The 13,422-nt window shown below is 43.3% G+C and overlaps 1 protein-coding gene across 10 annotated transcripts in view; it reads right to left on the bottom strand.

Annotated features, from left to right (window-relative positions):
• Positions 1-545: 545 nt before the first annotated feature.
• Positions 546-13,422, bottom strand: part of LOC109561675 (adhesion G protein-coupled receptor E1) — a 66,403-nt gene continuing 53,526 nt past the window's right edge. For 9 of the 10 annotated variants that reach the window (XM_070792947.1, XM_070792951.1, XM_070792944.1 and 6 more), the window contains 8 exons: positions 13,036-13,230; positions 9,715-9,950; positions 7,246-7,312; positions 6,449-6,540; positions 5,221-5,389; positions 5,001-5,105; positions 3,466-3,542; positions 546-972 (listed from right to left, as the gene is read on the bottom strand). In XM_070792947.1, the coding sequence (XP_070649048.1) occupies positions 648-972; positions 3,466-3,542; positions 5,001-5,105; positions 5,221-5,389; positions 6,449-6,540; positions 7,246-7,312; positions 9,715-9,950; positions 13,036-13,230 (1,266 nt within the window). In that variant the 3' untranslated portion in view covers positions 546-647. The remainder of the gene's footprint in view (positions 973-3,465; positions 3,543-5,000; positions 5,106-5,220; positions 5,390-6,448; positions 6,541-7,245; positions 7,313-9,714; positions 9,951-13,035; positions 13,231-13,422) is intronic. The other variant, XM_070792948.1, reaches the window with a different exon arrangement.

A 13,422-nucleotide genomic window follows, 5' to 3' on the forward strand; every position in this document is an offset into this window, starting at 1 on the left:
ATCTAAATGTCCATGGACAGAGAAATGGATAAAGAAGATGTGGTAAGTATACACAATGCATTAAAATGAATGAAATAATGCCATTTGCAGCAACACAGATGGACCTAGAAATTGCAATACTAAATGAAGTAAGTCAGACAGAGAAGGAGAAATATCATATGACATCCCTTATATATGGAATCTAAAAAGAAATGATACAAATGAACTTACGTTCCAAACAGAAAGGGACTCACAGACCTAGAGAATGAACTTATGGTTACCAGGGGGAAGTATGTGATGGACATGTACACACTGCTATATTTAAAATGGATAACCAACAGGGACCGACTGTATAGCACAGAGGACTCTGCTCAGTGTTATGTGGCAGCCTGGACGGGAGGGGAGTTTGGGGGAGAATGGATACATGTATGTGTGTGGCTGAGTCCCTTTGCTGTCCACCTGAAACTATCACAGCATTGTTTGTTAACCGGCTATACCAGAGTACCAGGGGAAAAAGAGTTTAAAAAAGAGCTGGAGGGTTCTTGGTTGAAAAGCAAGCCAGCCAGTCAGAAAACAAATCATTTATTGAGGGCTACTCTGTGTGTGAAGCATGTGATAGAAGCTGGAGAGGCACGCTTAAAGCCACACATCAAAGGACTTAGGACAAATCAAAGTGGTAGCCAGAAGTTCTTGGTCCTGCCATCGCACTGCGATCTGTTATCTCCACAAAACTCTGAAAAGTCAGAGTTGCAGAACACGGAAGATATAAAACGGTAAGCTGGAACAGAAGCTCTTCTTTTCTCACCAGGACAGGAAGCCATGGGAAGACCACCACACCCAATCATCCATAATCCAAATTGCCCAGAGAGTTCTAGGGCTGGCGAGATAGTGCATTTCCACATTAAGCTGAGAAGAGATTTCAGAGAAGGCTTCTGCAGGCACCTGCTTTCCTGAGATGTTGTTCCATTGTGTATTTGAGAAGGGACTTCAACCCTGTGAGAGAAATCAGGATCAGAATCAATGGCAGGATTAGTACAATTTGAACTCAGGGATCATATGTATGTGGGCACAGGTCTTACAAATACAGGCAGAGATAAATATGGCAACAAAAACTAGAAGGATAAACATTAAAATGTTAGCAATGATTACCTCCAGGCACTGTTGACAAACTCAAAAGCTATTCTCAGAGCCTCTTGACTATTGATATTCCTATTCTAGAAGCTAGAAAGCAGAATACTTGTTTTGTCAAATTCCTCTGTAACTCTGAGTGTTCATGTGATACAGTTCTGACCAATTAGGTGAAAGGGAAATTCACTAAGGGGCTTCTGGAAAAGCTTTTGTTTCTTGTTAAAGAGAGAGGGTTGAAAGGTGAGTTTGCCACTCTGTCCCATCATTCTTCTTCCTGCCTTGAACATGGTCATGATGACTGGAGCTATGGCAGCCACCTTGCAACCATGAAAATAATTGATGAAAAGTCAGCATGTTATTGGTGGGATGGAAAACTAGGAAGAGCTTAGATCCTTAGCAACCTTACTAAGCAACAGAACCAATACCAGCAACGCCTAACTCTGAGCTTCTATTCTTGCAATAAAAAGAATTTCCTATTTATTTAAGCCACTGGATCTTAGTTACTTGTTCCTGGACTACATCAGAGGGGGAAAATTAATAAGACATTCTGGTAGAAGATGGAAGACCACAAAAGATAAATGCAATAAATAAGGAAATTTTAGAAAGTAGATTGTTAGAAAGTAGAAAGTCCTGAAAAGAAAATCAAGATAAGGGGGTGGGAGAAGCATGAACACCTGGATGGGTGAATAGGAAGCTGCACAAAATAGAGTTATCAGAGGAAATTCTATTGAAAAGAAATGACTGGAACAAAGATTTGAAGGAAGTGAAGGAGTTGGCTATGTGGGTGACAGGACAAAAACATTCAAGGCATTCAAGAACATTCAGTTCAAGACTCCAAAGGAGGAAGTGAGCCTGGCATGTCTGAAGAATCTTGAGCAGGCCAGTGTGGGTGGAGCAAAGTGAAATGAGGGGTCTATTAATAGACAACAAGGACAGGAAGGAAAAGAGAGTCAGATCAGACAAGGCCGTGTGGGCCACAAGGAGGACTTTGGCTTTGACTCTGAATAAGGTGGGAGTCATGGAGTGTTGTCGGTAGAGAAGGGAAGATATCTGACTTGGGTGTTCACAAGCACCCTCCAGTTGCTGCAAGGAGAACAGACCAAAGATAAGGCAGGGGAAAGATTAGAGAGGCAGCAAGGCAGACCTCTTTTGAGTTTATTTCCATCATCCTGGATAGAGACAACAGGACTTGGACCACAGTAGAAGGAATGAAGGGAAAGAGAAGCAACCAGATTCGAGATCTATTTTGAGGAAGAGTCAACAGGATTTGCTGATGGAGCAGAGATGAGGGAAGGGGAGAGGAAAGGCGGGGTCAAGCAGAATCAACGTTAATTTCACAACTTCACTCTTGAACAATAGAAAAATAGAGGGCCCTCTGTGGAAATGAGAGGTGGGGGAATCTGCTGAGGTAACATATTCCAAATGAGATGCTCATGTGGGACAGGTTGCCTCTGAAACATCTATTGGATATCTAAGTAGGCATTTGGTAGGTGGTAGTTTATATGAGTATAGAATTCAGGAGACAAGGCTGGACTGCACGTTATTTAAATTTGGGGAGTTGTTGCTAATAGACGATGGTATAGCTGTGAGACTGAATGAGATCCATTGTGCAGAAGACAACGTGCGCTTCAGTAGAAAATGGTGTGCTGTCAGGGGATACCTTCTCTGGGTTATCTGGCCCTGATCTGTAGCGGAACTACTTTACAATTTTGTCCTTTTGAAGCAACTGACAGTGATGGGAAATAATTTCATGGAAAAAATAGTTTTGTCTCTACTTGTGCATTCATGTTGATATTACTGAGATTATACATGTATTATAATTAATACATTAGTACACAAATAAACACATTTATGAATTTTATGTGTTATGTAATATAAATGATTCTATATAACTTCTGAATATTTATATTATATGTACATTATATATATTAAATAATATGAATAATTATATATAATGTCTATATATTTAAAATTTTATATTTATATAGTACATAATTTGAAATGCATATATTATGCAATATGAATAATTACATATACAAAGTCTGTATATACAATTATATGTATAATTTATATATTACATATAAAATTTTTATATACTATATGTATTTATCAGAGAAGGAAATGGCAACCACTCCAGTACTCTTGCCTGGAAACGCTATATATTTGTACTTACATGTATATGTATACTTATATGTATATTTATACTTATATATATTTATATTTATTAATATATAGTTGGGCTTCCCTGGTGGCTCAGTGGTAAAGAATCCGCATGCCAGTGCAGGAGACATGGGTTCAATCCCTGGGTTGGAAAGATCCCCTGGAGCAGAAAATGGCAACCTACTCCAGTATTCCTACCTGGGAAATCCCATGGACAGAGGAGCCTGGCAGACTGTAGTCCATGGAGTCGCAAAGAGTGGGACATATCTTAGCAACTAAACAACAATAACAAATATAAAACTTATATATTATAATATGAATAATAAGATATAATTTTTTATTTACAATTATGTGTATGATTACATGATATATAATTATGTTATATTATATATACTACATTTATTTACCAATGAGGAAACCAGGCAGATGTTTTAACTGGTTCGAAAGACAACACAAAGAGCATGCTGCTGCTACTGCTGCTAAGTCACTTCAGTCGTGTCCGACTCTTTGCGACCCCATAGACAGCAGCCCACCAGGCTCCCCTGTCCCTGGGATTCTCCAGGCAAGAACACTGGAGTGGGTTGCCATTTCCTTCTCCAATGCATGAAAGTGAAAAGTGAAAGTGAAGTCACTCAGTCGTCTCTGACTCTTCACGAACCCATGGACTTCAGCCTACCAGGCTCCTCCACCCATGGGATTTTCCAGGCATGAGTACTGGAGTGAGTTGCCATTGCCTTCTCCATATAAATTAAAAAGTATAGTAATATTATGTATTATGTATACACTGTGAACACTGTATACATTATATGAGTGCTATGCATTATGTATACATTGTATACGTTCTATGTATGATGTAATACACAAACATGTCTGTTCTTTGCATTCTCTTGTGAGCCAGTTACAACATCTGCCCATTCCTTCAATGATTAATACACAGAATAAAATCCTTAATATATGCTTATTTCATATCCATGAGTCATGATTTTATCTTTTTTAGTTTGCACAGCTACTGAAATGCAGAGATGGGATTTAAACCCAGGCAGCCTAGCTCCCCAATCCCCACCTTTAAATACCACAGTTTATCAAATGAGTTAGTACACATGAACATCAAAGCTATGGTTTTTCCAGTAGTCATGTACAGATACAAGAGTTGGACCATAAAGAAGGCTGAGCACCAAAAAAACTGATGCTTTTGAACTGTGGTGGTGGTGGTTTAGTTGCTCAGTCGTATCTGACTCTTGCAACCCCATGGACTGCCACCAGGCTCCTCTGTCCATGGAGCCTTCGAGGCAAAAACACCGGAGTGGGTTGCCATTTCCTTCTCTGCCTTTGTTAAGAGTCCCTTGGACAGCAAGTAGATCAAACCAGTTAATCCTAAAGGAAACCAACCCTGACTATTCATTGGAAGGACTGATGCTGAAGCTGAAGCACCAGTACTTGGCCAGCTGATGGGAAGAGTCGACTCACCGGAAAAGACCCTGATGCTAGGAAAGATTGAGGGCAGGAGGAAAAGGGGACAATAGAAGATGAGATGGTTGGATGGTTACCACCAACTCAATGAACATGAGTTTGAGCAAACTCTGGGAGACAGTGAAGGACAGGAAAGTCTGGTGTGCTGCAGTCCATGGGGTCACAAAGAGTTGGACACAACTGAGCAATGAAACAACAAATGCTTAGCTTACAGCACATAACACTTGGTCTGACCAGAACATGCGGACAACACACAGTCTCACCGTTTTGGAAGTGGAGGGAACAGATGACAGTAAGATCCCTGAGGTCTGGGTCTCAGAGCTGGGTTTGGTCTTCCTGGTCGTGCATCTTCTGTATTCTTCCCGTACCTGAAGGTGGATACACACCATGGGGAGATGAACCATGCTTAGATACAGGGGGAGTGTGTGTGGCAGGGGCAAGCTCCCTGGAAGGAGCAGGGCTGGGAGGGCAGCAGGTACGCACCTGGCGGCTGAGCACACAATGAATGAGGAAGATGAAGGCCCCCTGCAAGCTGTTGATGATGGTGAACAGATAAGCCATGATATTGGCCATGGGTCCAATTTGGAAAATGCCTAACACCCAGGAGCACCCCAAGATGAAGATCTGGGCAAAGGCTTTGAAGGTCAGCAACCTGGAGGGGAAGATTTGCAGAGGATATAGTTCTGGCTGTCACCCTCATGGGCCACCACGCTCCCAGGTATAGTCTGAGGCTGCCACCACGTGACCCATCACCTGGGTGAGAATCAGTGTGGCACACAGGTTCCCAGCCTAGAGGTAGGGAAGTCAAATCCTACAGCCATTGAAAAGGCAATTGGCCTACAGGTACACATGGTCACAAAGATGTGTGGACACATGTATTGAATGCAATATTGTCTATGGTAATAAAAGGCTAGACATAAAGTAGCCAAGCCATGGAAGCAACCTAAATGGTCATCAGCAGATGGATGCATAAAGAAGATGTGGTATGTATAGACAATGGAATATTACATAGCCATAGAAAAGGATGAAATAATGTCATTTGTAGCAACATGGATGGACCTAGAGATGATCATACTAAGTGAAGTAAGTCAGACAGAGAAAGGCAAATACCATACGATATCACTTATATGGGGAATTTGAAATATGGCACAAATGAAGCTATCTACAAAACAAACAGACTCACAGACACGGAGAACAGACTTGTGGTTACCAAGGAGGGGGTGTGGGGGAGGGGTGGAATGAGAGTCTGGAGTTGGTGTGTGTGTTCAGTCACTCAGTGGGGTCCGACTCTTTGTGATCCCATGGACTGTAGCCTGCCGGGCTCCTCTGTCTATGGAATTCTCCAAGCAAGAATATTGGAGTGCTCTTCTCTGGGGGATCTTCCCAACCCAGGGATCAAATTCAGGTCTTCCACATTGCAGGTGGATTCTTTATCATCTGAGCCACCAGATCATTTAAATAAACTGTGTTCCATCCTTACACTGAAACACTATATCTTAAAAAAAGGTATTGTCAACAGATTTTAGTATTGGAAACACTCGTTCCTCCTAGCAATGGTGCTAAGGCATGCTTCACATGCCTTTCTGATCTAGACACTGTGCTGTATTCCATTTGGAGTGCAGGACCAGGCTTACAAAAGGTACTCAGTGAATATTTGGGGAAAGAAGGAAAGGAGACTAGAAGATGAGGGGAAAGGAAGGCTGGACTGTACCTGGTATCTTTGAGTGTGGAGACTTCTGCATTGACACTAGAAAGCTTCTGCCTCAGGATACATAGTGTCCAAGTCAGGAGGATGGAATTGACCTACAGAGCCAAGCAGAAGGGATGGAAAGACTGGATATACAAATGGATGATGTCCAGACCATTTATGAAAAGAGAACGTTGACCTATAGTCTGCAGTAACCACTCCAGGAAGCCAAACAATAACTCCTTCAGCAACCCACCCCGGATGATCAGAACTTGACTGATAGTTGACAGCCTCCCTTATTTCTGCTCTGCTTCCAACTTAGGACCAAAAGGAAAAAGCCAGTATATAACCCTAACCGATCACCTAGGATGCCCTGCATTTAGTCAGCCTACCTTCAGAGTCCTTGTGTCCACAGCCTCTGAGCAGGGCATACCTGAAGCCTTCCCTTTTTTCCTCTATAAAACTTTCCCACTCATCTGCCTGTTTTTGAATCTCTGACAAAAGCAAGTGATTTGACAAATGAAAGTGGCTGACTCCCTTACCATGTGTGTTCATGCTCAGTCGCTCAGTCATGTCCAATTCTTTGCAACCCCATGGACTGTAGCCCGCCAGGCTTCTCTGTCCATAGGATTCTCCAGGCAAGAATACTGGAGTGGGTTGCCATGCCCTTCTCCAGGGGATCTTCCCGACCCAGGGATTGAACCTGCTTTTCTTACATCTCCTGCATTGGGAGGCGGGTTCTTTACCACGAAGCGCACCTGGGAAGCCCTGGGTCTCTTTGACCCTCCTCCAAAACACACCAGACCAAGCAATCAACTTACCACTATAATTGTGCACACTGGCCCCAGGAAGCTCCAGATGAACCCCGTTTCTGTATTCAGCCAGCAGCTATGTAGAAAAACAGGAGTCAGTCATTGTATCAAAGTCCTAACCCTAAAATGACTCACACCCTGCCAGATATGCTTATGGAAGAGTATTGGAGGATGAGGTTGAAGTGAAAATTTTCACAATGGACCAGGTCACATTTCAGTTTTCTTCTTTCAGACCTTCTTCCTTAGTGAACGTTCCTGAAATGTTCTCTTAACAGCCTGGGATAGAGATCATTTCTCAGTTCATAACCTTTGTATTCCCTCTCTCCAGAACTCTCCATGGTACACTTTGTCATTCAATTCTCAGCTCGAGTATCACCTCCTCTGAAAAGTCACACTGTGTCTGGTCCTTTCCTAGCAGAATTTGCTGCTTTTTTTTTTCATAACATCTATCAGTATCATAAATTATCTTGCTCAGTTGTTTGTTTAAACTGTCTATCTTTCCCTACTAGACTGAGCTACAGGAGAATTTGGACTTTGAATTTTTTGTTTATCTCTGAATACCCAGCACTCAGTCCAAAGCCTGGCATGGATGAGGCATTCTGTAATTATTTGTTAATAGAAGTGAAGTGAGAAATGGAGTGTTTACTGCCATATCAGTAAACAAGGATGTCATATCCATCAGCGATTCCAGCCCTCCAAAAGTGAATTTCTGAGCCTGGAGGGTGATCAGGAAAAACAATACCTGCTATCAGGCAGCCATAAACCACTCCCCTGGTGAGCACTGAGGACCTAGGGGTGGGGATGTGAAAAACCAGGATACTGGCCCCAGATAGCTGGGATGCAAATGAAAAGAATGATTTTAGTGAGTCCAGACTTTGTTGATAAAGGTCCATATAGTCAGTTATGGTTTTTCTAGTAGTCATGTATGGTACAAGAGTTGGACCATAAAGAAGGCTGAGCGCTGAAGAATTAATGCTTTTGTACTGTGGTACTGGAGAGCGAGAGTCCCTTGGACAGCAAGGAGATCAAACCAGTCAATCCTAAAGGAAATCAATCCTGAATATTCATTGGAAGGGCTGATGTTGAAGCTGAAGCTCCAATACTTTGGCTACCTGATAAGAAAAGCTGACTCATTGGAAAAGACCCTGATGCTGGGAAAGATTGAGGGCAGGAGGAGAAGGGGGCAACAGAGGAGGAGATGGTTGGATGGCGTCACTGACTCAATGGACATAAGTTTGAGTAAATTCCAGGTAATAGTGAGGGACAGGGAAACCTGGCGTGCTGCAGTCCATGGGGCCACAAAGAGCTGGACACGACTGAGCGACTGAACAACAACTGGAGCTACTATCTTCTCACACAGAACCTTTGATAAGCCTACCTCACTTTAAAATAGACCATGGCAGAGTATTTCTAAGCCATAAAAAGGGACGAATTTGGGTCAGTTGTAGTGAGGTGGATGTACCTAGAGCCTGTTATACAGAGCAAAGTAAGTCAGAAAGAGAAAAACCAATATCGTATATTAATGCATATACACGGAATCTAGAAAAATGGTACTGATGAAAGTATTTGCAGAGAAGGAATGAAGATGCAGATGTAGAGAACAGATTTGTGAACACAGTGGAGGAAGGAGAGGGTGGGACGAATTGAGAAAGTAGCATTGAGATACACACACTATCATGTGTGAAATAGATAGCTAGTGCACGCATGCCCAGTTGCTTCAGTCATGTCTGACTCTTTGCAACCCTATGGACTGTAGTCTGTCGGGCTCCTATCATCCATGGGGTTGTTAGTGAGAAGCCGCTGGGTAATACAGGGAGCCCAGTGTGGTGCTCTGTGACAACCTAGAGAGACTGGGGTGGTAGAGGGGAGGGAGGCTCACAAGGGAGGGACATATACATAATTATGATTGATTCACGTTGTTGTATGGCAGAAACCAACACAACATTGTAAAGCAATTTTCCTCCAATTAAAAACTTAATGAAAAAAGAGAGACCAACAAAAACATGTATAATGCTTTACACTGTGCCAGACACTGTCTAAATATTTTGCAGATACTAACTCATTTAATACCCACAATAACACTATAATATAGGCATTGTCATCAGCTTGCATATAATAGATGAGGAAATGAGAGCATCGAGTTTAAGTAACTTGCCCAAGGCAGCCTAGCTAGATAGTGGTGTAGCCAGGATCCAGACCCAAGCAAGTTGGCTCTAGAGTCCACAAACTGAAAACTTTGCAATCAAGTTTGCTGTTTACATTGCCACTACCCACCTATACTATAATGCAAACAATGGCTTCCAGATTTGTGCAGTGCACAACCTGGGCTACTGCCCCTGGCAGCCCATAAAGTAAGAGCTCAATAAATGGTAGCCATGACTACTGCTCCCGTTATTGTTCTTTTGTGTGTTCATTTAATTATCACCATGGAACAATTAATAATAACAATTTTCAGGGAAAGAGAAGAATGTCACTTACCGATTATACATCCCATAACCCTGTGGTTGTAAGCCAGCAGAAACAGCCACCACCAGCCCCGGGAGCCCATAGCCAAAGGCGCAGAGATACAGCATCTTGATGTTTCGAGAACTGAAGTAATTCACCACTTTCAGGTTCCTGACCATGAGGAAGAGCATCACAGCCTCCACCAGCATCCAGAAGAAGCACGCAAGGAAAAGGTAGTGCAGAAAGCCTGCGATGAGGGCGCAGCCCATCTGCAGAAGAGAATCAGGCACCTTCAGTCTCCCTTACTCCAGGGAGTATGTTCAGAGGAAGAAGGCAGAGAAGGGGCTCCTCTGTTGCTATTGTTCTTGCTTTTGATAGGTAAGAAGTGGATTTATTTAGAGTGTGCATTATTTATTTAGAATGTGTATCTATACATTCCATATGGCTTCCCAAGTGGCTCAGTGGTAAAGAATCCTGAAAATGCAGGAGATGCAAGACACGTGGGTTTGATCCCTGGGTTGGGAAGATCCCCTGGAGGAGGGCATGGCAACCCACTATATTCTTGCCTTGAGAATCCCATGGACAGAGGAACCTGGTGGGCTACAGTCCATGGGGTCACAAAAAGTCAGATGTGACTGAGCATGCACACCACACCACACACACACACACACACACACACACACACACACACATACATTCCATGACAGAATTCTGTCCATCTCAAAAGGCAAAAGCAGCTGTGCTTAGTTTTTATGGGCTGGGTAATCTCATAGGCTAACAAGTAGGAAGATTATTTCAACTATATATTTGGGGGAAGGAGCAGGGATTTCCAGGAATTGGGCCACTGCCCACGTTTTGGTCTTTGATGGTGGGCCTGGGTGCCTATGGGTGGTCATTTAGCATCCTAATGTATTACAGCAGTGTATGATGAGGCTCAAGGTCTACCGCAAGTTGAATCTTCTGCCATCTCGGACCCGCTGCTGCTAAGTCGCTTCAGTCGTGTCCGACTCTGTGCAACCCCATAGACGGCAGCCCACCAGGCTCCCCCATCCCTGGGATTCTCCAGGCAAGAATACCGGAGTGGGTTGCCATTTCCTTCTCTGGGACCAAGTTGGCTCTAATCAGTCCATACTCTATCCTCACCAGCTATGTCATTCTTTCAGGGTTGTGTCCTGCCTCCTTCCCTGATTCATGTTGATGTATGGCAGAAGCCAGCACAGAATTGTAAAGCAATTATCTTCCGATAAAATTAAAAAAAAAAAAACAACCATAATGTGGCTACTTTGACTGGACTTCCCCAAACACGGCCTCTTCATTCATTCCACAAATATTTATAGATATAGTCTTCACTACAGGTAGTTCCATCCCTTTAGTAGGGACACCAATCATTCTGGTTTCCCTAGAAATGAGTTTTCTCAGGATGTACAGCTTCCAGTGCTAAAACTGGGAGAGTCTGAGAGAAAAACAGATAGATGACCACCCTACTTTAGGGGATGTTTGAAGATACAGGGGTGGGGGAGGAGAAGGGATCCACAAACTACAGCCATGGACTGGTTGCAGGTTTTGTAATTAACATTTCATTGACACACAGCCTTCCCCATTTATGTATTCTCTATGGCTGCTTTCAGGCTTCCCTGGTGTCTCAGTGGGTAAAGAACCCGGGTGCCAATGCCAGGAGATAGGTGGGGGTAGGTTCAGTCTCTGGGTCAGAAAGATCCCCTGGAGAAGGAAATGGCAACCCACTCCAGTATTCTTGCCCCATGGATAGAGGAGCCTGATGGGGTACAGTCCATGGGGTCGAAAAGAGTCAGACACGACTGAGTGACTAAACAACAACATGACTGTATTCATGCTAAAGTGGCGGAGTTGAGCAGTTGCCAACGGAGACCATGGCATCTGCAAAATTAAAAATATTTTTATCTGCTTCTTTACAGGAAAATTTTGTTCACCCTTGGTCCCATGATGAGAGGTGGGGAGTGCTACTAGCCTTTGGTTCCCAAGGGGTCTAGGAAGTGAAACACCCCATAGTGAGAGGGTAGTTCTGCTTTAAGAATGATTATCCCACCTGAAATGTCAGTAGTGTTTCCTTTGGAAATACCCCGAGAACCTACTGTTTCGGACACAGTTATTGGAGCTTAATTGGCCAAAAGTTCTTGTTCTCATGGGGCACACAATCTTGTGGAAGAGGTAGATACACAATGAGTAAAACAACAATAACAAAAATCAATATGGTTTCAAATATTAATAGGTGCTGGGAAAAGATGCAAAATAGAGTGTTTGAAAAGTAAAATTTCTCACCTATGGATGCAACTAGAGATGATCACACTAAGTGAAGTAAGTCAGAAAGAGAAAACAATTACCATATGATATCATTTATATGTGGAATCTAAACTATGACACAGATGAACACAGACAAGCGAACAGACTCATTGTCGCCAAGGTCAGGGGAGGGAGAAGGATGAACTGGGAGTTTGGGGTTGTTAGATGCAAATTATTAAATTTAGAATGGATAGACACAAGGTCCTGCTGTACAGCACAGAGAACTATGCTGAACATCCTGTGATAAACCATAATAGAAAAGTATATTAAGAAAGAATGTACTTATGTATACAAATGAGTCACTTTGTTGTATAGCAGAGATTGCCACAACACTGTAAATCAACTATATTTCAGTTTTTAAACAAAGAATTTCTCAACTGTCGCATTACTAATATTTATAACACTGCTACTGCTGTGCTGTGTGCAGTCATGTCTGACTCTCTGTAAACCCAGAGGAGCCCACAAGCCTCCTCTGTCCATGGGATTCTCCAGGCAGGAATGGAATGGGTAACCATTTCTTCCTCCAGGGATCTTCCTGATCCAGGGATTGAACCTGGGTCTCCTGTGACTCCTGTAGTGGCAGGGGGATTCTTTACCAACTGAGCCACCTGGGAAGTCCCTATTTGTAACACTATTGCCTTATTATTTTCTGCTATGGGAAGATGGGGGAGACTGTTCTGTGCATTGTAAGATGTTTAGCAGCATCCCCTCCCAAAGGTGACAACTAGCAATATCTCCAGATATTGCCAAGTGTCCCCTGAGGGCACAGAATCAGCCCGGGTAAGAACCAAAGGCTTAAAGTGTAGGAAGAGAGACCACCCCCATACATAACATGATCAGGAAAAGTCATTCGAAACTGAGACCTATCACCAGAAGGCATCAACTAGAAGCTGGCAGATGAGTATGGAAAGAGGGGAAAGCATGTGCAAAGGTCCTGAGGTGGAAACTGGCATTGAGGGAGTTAGGTGAGGATGAGCAGATGCAGATGGGGAGATGATGGGGATGGATGGGGTCAAAGCCTGAGGGATACGAGACCTGGTTGTCGGTCTTGTCCACACCAGTGAGAAACAGCATCTTGGCCAAGAAGAGGCATATGCAGAGATGCAGGTGGATGTAGGTGTTCTGGTTTCGGAGGGTGCGGCACAGAAGGAAGGTGATGATGGCCATGGCAAGACACACCAGTGAGATAATCGTGCCCACGTGACTAATGAGGTACAGGGTGAACTCCATCTGTCAGAAAAGAGATACACTGTTGGCCTCCGAGAATGACCAGTTATAACCCCCAGGCAGCAAAAAGAACTATCCAGACTCTTGGCTTGGGTATATAGAGCTTGGAAGCTTTTTCTCCCTCGGGCGCTTGGTGTGAACTAGATATTGTTCATCATCACCCTTCGGCATCCATCAGCACCCATTCTCATCCCT

Source organism: Bos indicus, chromosome 7 (assembly GCF_029378745.1).
Source record: "Bos indicus isolate NIAB-ARS_2022 breed Sahiwal x Tharparkar chromosome 7, NIAB-ARS_B.indTharparkar_mat_pri_1.0, whole genome shotgun sequence".
Classification (NCBI taxonomy): domain Eukaryota; kingdom Metazoa; phylum Chordata; class Mammalia; order Artiodactyla; family Bovidae; genus Bos; species Bos indicus.